Here is a 9,119-nt window from a genome sequence, read left to right as displayed (position 1 = left end):
ATTGAACGGATGGCACGCAACACATTTCGTCCTTATTGCGAAATTTATGAAGAGAAAAAAAAAACAAACAATTCAGACGAAGCTCACTATGTTTATGAAAAGAGCAACTCCTCCCATCACCCCGTCCGCAGCCTCGCCTGATCTGATGAAGGCGATATCGACAACCCGCAGCCAAGCACCAGTGGTGCCAGGAATTAAATGTACAGTACAGTATTTCTTGTTTTGTACGTTTTCCACATATTAAACAAATTGTACTGTAGTATGCTGTGTTTGTCTTAGAAAGTAAGAAAATGTTGATAAAATATTACTTTAAGATGATTACAATATTATTACCCAGTCTAATATTCTTACCTTAAATTAACATAGGCCGACTTACGTCCAGATCAACTTACAACCAGTCAGTCGGAACCAATCGCGGTCGTAAGTCGACAAGTACCTGTATTTTGGTTTCGCTTGTGTTATGCTGGGTGTGGATGGTCGCTACAAGTACAACCCTTATATAATCCTTAGACAGCTTACATTAAATTATTCTATCAAAGCAAAAACTCAAAGCAATAACATTATATCACCCTTGCTGTCTGAAGCAGAATTATATACAACATTGATTTGCATTACAGTAAATAAAGCAAAAAATAAAATAAAATGCTCTGGGAAATGGAGGGGAAATTCAATCTCAGAAATACAAGAATCAGCCAGCTACTATTAAAACCAGTGCAAGAGTCCCAATTCAAGTAAGCAACTATAATGTGTTAAAACCTGAGATATTCTTAAGGAATTAGAAAATTATTAAAGAATAAGTTTCATATTTTTTAGGTCAACGTTATTTAGTCACAATCACAGCATATGGTAATTTGCCATAAGAAGCCGTGTTCTAAAATGAAGTATTTTTAATACATTAAAAAAAAAATGTGCGTTCTTGCAGCTTATATTGGGTTTTAAGGGACAGTGGTCCAAACATGAAACAAACGCCCTATAACGTACTGAATACATTCATTTTTCAAGCCAAGAGTGTTATTGAACACATCAGCCATAAAACAGTGTGCCTGTATGCGATTCTGTATGTGTGCCAGCATTACATGTTAAAAAATAATTTGAGTACACATGGCATATAAGGAAAAATATGACTTAAGTATCAGAGTGCAGAGGTGCTTGCACAAGTTTTATATCCCATAGTCACAATGGTTTGATGGCAGATGTGTATTCAGAGGGGAGGATTTCATGGCATACTAACAGCTCGGCTGCTATCAGACACTTGGCACACTTTTGTCCAGAGCATCATCTGTTACAAGTTGTGGCATAATATAACTGTAGATAAAATAGAATTGGAGTGAGACGGGAGGAATATACGCAGTCTGAAGCTACAGTCTGGCTAGATGCATCTCTGGAAACTCTACCACCGATGACAGCTTTGAGCAGACACACAAACTGAAAATGTATGCTTGCCTCAAGGAATCTGTGGTAAAATTTATTACTTCCAATTTAATTTTCTTGTCACAAGCAGGCATCAGAAACACCGAAGAGGCAGGTTTTCTTATATTGAAACCTTTCTACCTTCAAACATATTCGTATATGGACATATTCAGTAAGTTTTAAGGCTTTTGCTTTTACGTTTGGACCCCTGTCCCTTAAACCCCATTTTAAAATTTTAAAAAGCAAAATCAGGCAAGGTCTTTTTTAAAAAAAATTATAACAAATACTTCACTTTTGAACACAATTTCATGTGGAAAATCAATATATTCAACATTAATTAAGGAAATAACTAAGACTTGAAAAATACCAAACTTATCCTTTAAGAATTAAGGTGCATTTGTTAGGCTATTCTCATTGTTGATTTAACATTGTAGTCAACTATTGTATAAAGAAAACAAAAACTTAATTGACATTATTTTGTAAAATGTGTTTTTGTGTTGAAAAAAAAGTACAAAGTGTAACTGGGTACTTTGGTTGGATGATAACTAAAGAAAGTGCATTTTCTCTTTTTCCTTGCTTGTTTATAAGCAACAGTGCATCTTATAATTTTAATTTTTTATTCTGTCTCTGTTAATATACTCGTGGTATCCATATCCTCAAAGCTTCTTTTGTATCGTATTGTTGAAGACAAAGGGGAAAACCTTATCCTGTTTCTTCTATAGACATAAAAAAGTATTCCGGCAATAGCTGTTATGAAGAAAATCAGAAGGAATGCAACAATGAGAGAGGCATTTTCCATTCCTAAGAGAAAAAAAAAATCAAAAAAGGAGACTTAAGTAAGGCACAGCATTTACATGTGAACTAACAAATTCATACTGTTCTAGTAGAATGCTGTTTATTATGAATGCAATTTACGTGTCTTTCTTATTATTTTTACTGGGATGCTGGTAATGAAGGATTAATTTCAATAAACATCAGCATTCACATTTTTTGCACGCTCAACATAAGTGTGCTCACAACTATTACAAGCGGCAAAAAATGCATTAAATCTACAAGAGTAGACAATGTGCTGTTGTGTTTCCCATAATCCCTAATTGCTAGATTCAGGTTATCAGTAATAGGGGTGTTCTGGTAGATCTTTTATCTCATTCTTATAATTAACAAAAAAAAAAAAAAAGCACACAGTAATCGGTTATAATGGCACTGCCCGCTGCAGGGAGATGGGATAAAGTACCATTTTAAAACATTTGTATTAAAAAAAGTGTGATTAATATTTAAACAAATAGTGCCATTTTTAAACACTGCTAATCACTTCATAACCAACAGTAGGCTGTAAAGTACGCATTAGTACAAGGTTTCCTCTATTTAGAAAAACAAACAAACCGATTTTTTAAACATTTAAATAAACACCTCACTGCAAACAGTTGCCTATACATAACAAATAAACAAAAGATTGGAAGTTATAACTACTTATGAAAAGGAATAACAACATAAATACCATCAAGCATTTAAAGTAACGTAATTCCTGTGTCACATTACACGACTTCTAGTTGGAAGGGATGACTGCAGTTGCTCTTCTTGTTGTTTGAGAATGTGGGGTTACACGACTAGTTCTTGCAGAGGATGATGAATTAAGACTACTCCGGAAGACTTACTAGCATAGCCTCACAAGTCCAAAGTATCACAAGCTTGCCCCTTTTTCCTGACAGCCAATTAACACACTGCTTGACAGAGCTGGTGCTGTATGAACAATTTGCAGGTACGGCTAGTTTAGGTGAAATCTCAGCACTGTTTGTTTGTTTGTTTTTTTTAAAAATTCAATTCTGTTGCAATATATAAAACACGAGACCTCAGACAAATGAGCCTCTCTTCTATTTGTGAGGGATGTCAGGCTACACAACTAGCTGTCACGGGTGTGTGCCATGACCACTCCTGACTTGCCAAGATTGTTAACGAAGTATGGCGATTGAAAATAACTGGAAAAATCATATAACATAACAGGGCTTTAAAGTGTGGGGATGTGAGTGTGGAGGATGGTAGTAAGCAGCAGAGGGCATTATAAGACAAAGCATGGTAATTGTGTTTTAGTTTGCATGTCAATTACCTAATACCTGTTTGAAGCTATAACTGAAAATGGCATTATACATTTTTTGGATCTACCTTATCATTTTGTTTTAGAACTGAAAAGAGCCCAAACTACAGAAGATACATTTGGCTTTGAAATAATACACATTATCCTTAACTATGATCACAAATAGTGCAGCTTCTTTTCCAAGACAGATGTGCCAGAATCACTATAACTGAAACTAAGGGCTGATACTGTCCAGTCATAATTCTGAACAACACTATTCAGTGAAAATGATTTTTGAAATTTGGAAATGTCTGGAATGTGGGCACAATGTTGGTCCTGACTGGTGAAACATTATGGGTTGTTTAATGTTGTAGTGTTTGTGTATCTTTTTTATACCCCCACTAATTTTTGATATTAAAAATGTAATTTAATTCTGAGTGCTCTAATTTACTGCCCTATTTTACATGAATAAGGGGTGTGTCACTGAGGGCTCATAAGAAGATACAGTGCTAGATTAGGTAAGCTACGCTTGGAGTATGCTTTTATACCACATGTAGAGGTCCACCTACCTATATTCTCAAATTATAGCCAGCTTTCTAAATAATTTGGCAAACATTACAATATTTACAGTTTTTAATTACATAAGGCTGATAAATTAAGGCTTTATTCAATATCTATCTGCTCAACAATGTTTATTCCTCTCTGGACAAAGATGGAAGCACTGTGAAGATTATGTTTTTTGATTTCTGCAGTGCCTTTAATACAATCCAGTCATCCCTGTTAATGGGTAAACTCAGGGATATGCAAGTGGATGAGCTTATGGAATGCAAGATAATGGATTATCTGGTGGGCAGACCACAGTTTAGGAGGTATAATAACTGTGTCTCTGATGTGGATGTGAGAAACACTGGAGCACCACAAGGCACCTGCCTTGTTTTCTGTTCGCCCTGTAAACCTCAGGCTATAACTATAACACCAGGCCATGGCACCTATTGAAATCCTCCATTGATTCTGCACTAATGGGGTGTGTTGGCAACAGGGATAAGGCAGGGTGTAGGAGTCAGGTGGAGAACTTTGTCATGTCATTTGCAGAAATTCTCTGATTCTGCAGTAATGGGGTATATTGATATATATAGGAGTCAGGTGGAGAACTTTATTTCTTGGTGCAAAGAGATTTGTCTGCAAGTTCACACCACAAAAAGATCTGGTCATTGACAAACAGCCTCTACGCCCATTCACTTCTCAGGGAGTGGATGTGGAGGTGGTGTACTCTTACAAATACTTGAGGATCCACATCAGTGACCTGCTGGACTGGACTACTAACACATTAGAACTATCTAAGAACGGGCAGAGCAGACTCTTTTTCTCAGGACACTGTGTTCCTTTGATGTGGGTTGTGTCATCCTCGGTATGTTCTGCAAGTGTGATTTTCTGTGCTCTGGTGTGCTGAGCCACTAACATCACTTCAAGAGAGGAGCACTGAATCAACAAACAAAACAAGAATGCAGGCTCCGTTATGGGATGAATTAAACACTTTTCAAAAATAAACAAGTATATGCATATTTTCTAGTTTATCTTGGAGACTGTGTATTTTTATTGTGATTGAATGCTGATGTACTACTGTGTGTGTTTACACAGTAACGAGGGAACTTGCATAATCTAACCTACATACATACTCCCATGAATTATGGTTTGTTGAGTCCTGCTGCACTGAGAACAATGAAATCTTAAAGGCTATAGTGAAGACTAAAATTAAAAATGACTATTATCTTACAAGATGTCCAGGCATTTGCTTTGATGGCTTCAAGAAAAAGACAGTAATAAAAACTGTTGCTTGACATACTAGATAGATAGATAGCTAGGTTTACTAAATACTATTAATGTATATCAGAAAAGTTATATCACACAAATAACATTCTTGCAAGGCAATACTGACTTTTTGGAGCTTTGCAGACAACCCTGCTGCGACTTTCCTTGCAGTTTATGTTTATCCATGCTCCATTAGTAGAAACTATAACAGTGCAGTTTGCTTCAGAGTTCACTTTTGTTGTGTTTGCCTCCCAGTTAGAAAAGGAGAGGGCTGAGCCATCGATCCAGCTGTCTGGATTACCTATAAACATGACAATACATTATACTGTTAAAGGTAGAACACACACTGACAACTGGATAACACCAAAGGAGGTGCAAAGGAAACAGCTTTAACACTATAATTACATACAATTTTTTAATGGAATGTTCTTTTTTTTTTTTTTTTTTTTTTTTTACAAAACCCTGTACTGAAATGTGGAGAAGGCACATCAAAGGCAGGCCACTTGATGACTGTTTTAATAAATACTGGGTATGTAAAGCATGAAAGTTACTCTGTATATGTTACTATTTGTTCCTTATACAGTGCTTTACTTGCACAATACAGTTACTTTAATAAGAATCTACTCATGTGGACATTATTGTCTAACTTTATAGAGTTCACAAGTACCCAATAAAACAAACAGACAGTACAGTCATTATACTGTATGCCATATATCGTGCTTGCTTGTGTCTGGCACATTTTGAATGAACGATTCCCTTTTATAAGCTCTTACTCTTTTGTAGCAAGCATGTCAACATTTTCTCTGTGAAAGATGGAAGTTGATTATTTGCTTGGCACATCTCTGAGCAATACAAATTTCCAAAGTATTTGCCAGAATGAGAATTTTCTCTTACTCTGTATGGAGTGGATATAGACTTTGATATAAATTCATTCCCTTCATTCTAATTAACTCAATTAAACTTGACACATTTGTTGGCAGGGAGATGAACCTATGTTGTCACTGCATAGACAAAGTTTGGCCTTACTGTTTTCTGCATAGTCTCCCCTTCATGTGTGTAATTACATAGATCAAATGAAGATTGTGGCTTTGGATACTGGTGCAATGAGCATCCCTTCCACTACTGAGAGAAACAGCTACAACAATAGATGTGTCCTACTGGCTGACCAAGTATGTCTTGTTAGCATTTCCTCATTGTTTTTGTGGCTCCTGTACATTGTACACTGTTGTATACATGAACACAATTGTAAATCACTGCAAATCTATAAATTACTTGAATTTCAGCGATGAAACAGTATCATATTTCTGGGTGTGTTATGCACATAACATTGTCCTTAAAGAATAGAGTACATCAGGAGTCATCAAAAAGACTTTACTTGGTGCCTAATTACCACAGAGAAAGGACTCTCTTGGGCAAATCCCTGTTGTAACTCAACCCATTTCCAAACACACACATAAACACCCTTCATGCTCTTTAACAGACATACTCCCTTGTTCGTTCCTGTACACTCTTATTCAATCACTTACTCATTCACATTACACACTTATTAACTAAGTTGACATCTGCCAAATGTATGCATTTGAAAGGTGGGAAATTCCCAAGAATATGTTGCATTGGTATAATCATTTAAATTCATGCTTTTTATCTCATGAAAATCCACAAAGGTCTTGCCCAACAAAGGAACTTTTATTAATTAGTCAGGAAATAATATTCATAATTTACATTGTAAGACAGCTATCAGAACGAATGTCTCTGTCATTTTGATTTACCTAAAAAGTATGTATTTGTAATGCCATCATTGAGAAATGCTCTGTAAACCTGTGTCATCTGCAGTGACCCAAGTCGCAGTCATAAAAGAATATCATGTCAGGTGCCACTATCATTTAGAAGCATGACACCTTCAATTAATCAATCTTATCTATTATAATCTGAGGCCTGACACAGGAAAATAAAGGCCTTGAAAGCAAGCTATGAGCATATCAGAAAAATACTCAGGTGTTTTTTAAATCACAAAAAATGTGCTTCTCTGTAGCTACATGGAGACACAGTAAAGCTTTCACTAATGTGGAGATATTTCAACGGGCAATACAGGCTTTTATTGGATAGTACTAGTTATAATGAAACAGGTAACTCTGTCAGGTGCAACAGCTGCACGTTGTGTTCTCATTTTGTCAGAAAATGTCCAATGTTAGATGACAGTGTCAGACAGGCTAATCATATATCCTTAGCCATTGAGGAATCAACAGAAAACACAGGCATTGCACAAAGATTGCTAAACACTATACTGACATGCCTAGTGTACAGAAGACAAAAACATGTGAAAATGTAAGAAAATATATCAGTTAATTAGCAACAAGACAAAAAAAACAATATTTCAAGCATTTGGTGATTTAATGCAGCCAAGGATACTCACTATTTGATTCGAGTCAAAAAACACATGGATATGATGCTTAAATGGTTTACTGCCTCTGCTAGATACAGAATTCTAACTCATGTACTGGAACCTGTAGTTAACAAAGTTGTAATATGCACTTTTATGCACAGTGTATTTGCCCATCTAGCGTTTCTTTTGCAGTGTTGTCTTCTAAAAGTGAGATACAACATCATGTCTTTTCATTATTTCAAATCATGCTATGCTTTTTTCCTCAACAATTAACATGTGCAGTTTACACTAAGGCTCCTGAACATGATCTGTTAAGCAAAGAACAATCAAGTATATTCTGATAAACTTCTTAGCATTTTGTTATATGCTGGCAATAATGAAGAAAAAAAAACACCTCCATAAAGGAAGCATATATCAGATATGATGAAAACCTTCATGTTGCACAAAACGTACCATACCATACCATTTTTATTTGTTAAGCGCTTAAAAACACAGCATTACAACTGACCGAAGCGCTGTACAGTTAAAACAAGCAAGACTAAAAGCAAAATATTAAAAACAAACATTAAGAGAGAATTAAAACAGAGACACTAAAAAACAGGTCAGGGGACCCAATAAAACAGAAATAGCAAAAAGCAAGTGGGAATAAGACAGGTTAAGAATTAAAAGCCAATGTGAAGAAGTGCGTTTTTAGGTGTGATTTGAATGTGGCGACTGAAGTGGCTTGCCTAACCACAAAAGGTAAGGAGTTCCAGAGCTTGGGTGCACAGACAGAAAAAGCCCTTTCACCACGAGCTTTAAAATGTGCCTTGGGAACGGTTAGGAGCAGCTGATCTGCGGATCTAAGAACACGAGGGGGATTGTGATGATGGAGCAAGACACTCAAGTAGGCAGGGGCTAGACCATTTAGTGCCTTATAGGTTAAGAGGAGTATCTTAAAATCAATTCTGAAGCTAACCGGCAGCCAGTGTAGGGTTTTTTAAAATCGGTGTAATGTGTTGGCTTCTGCTGCTTCCAGTTAAAAGTCTTGCAGCCGCATTTTGAACCAATTGGAGTCTCGAAAGAGTGGCTTTACTAATACCATATAGGCAGGAATTAGAATAGTCGAGCCGGGACGTAATGAATGCATGGATTACTGATTCCAGGAGGTGGTAAGGCAGAATTGGTTTGAGTTTGGCAATTTGCCTGAGATGGAAAAAGCAGGATTTTACTGTGCTGTTGACTTGAGCATCCATTTTCAGGACCATATCCATTTTGATTCCAAGATTGGAAACAGACGAAGTTACTGGAATGGGAAGAAAGTCGAGGCCAAGGGGTAGGGTCTGTTTGCGGTCGGGACTAAAAACAATGACCTCGGTTTTTGAATCGTTCAGGTGAAGGAAGTTTACAGCCAGCCAGTCCTTAATGTCAGATAAGCAGTTGAGAAGAGGTTTAGTGGAGTCAGTT

At 36.4% G+C, this 9,119-nt stretch overlaps 1 protein-coding gene across 1 annotated transcript in view; it reads right to left on the bottom strand.

Annotated features, from left to right (window-relative positions):
• Nucleotides 1–1,680: 1,680 nt before the first annotated feature.
• Nucleotides 1,681–9,119, bottom strand: part of ly75 (lymphocyte antigen 75) — a 168,952-nt gene continuing 161,513 nt past the window's right edge. Inside the window, exons 34-35 of the mRNA XM_028806413.2 lie at nt 5,418–5,591; nt 1,681–2,211 (exon numbers count right to left, since the gene is read on the bottom strand). Coding sequence (XP_028662246.2) covers nt 2,027–2,211; nt 5,418–5,591 — 359 coding nt within the window. The 3' untranslated portion in view covers nt 1,681–2,026. The remainder of the gene's footprint in view (nt 2,212–5,417; nt 5,592–9,119) is intronic.

This window comes from Erpetoichthys calabaricus, chromosome 8, assembly GCF_900747795.2.
Source record: "Erpetoichthys calabaricus chromosome 8, fErpCal1.3, whole genome shotgun sequence".
NCBI classification, from domain to species: Eukaryota; Metazoa; Chordata; class Cladistia; order Polypteriformes; family Polypteridae; genus Erpetoichthys; species Erpetoichthys calabaricus.
The sequence above is the reverse complement of the archived record's forward strand: the minus strand, read 5'-3'. Positions and strand labels throughout refer to the sequence as shown.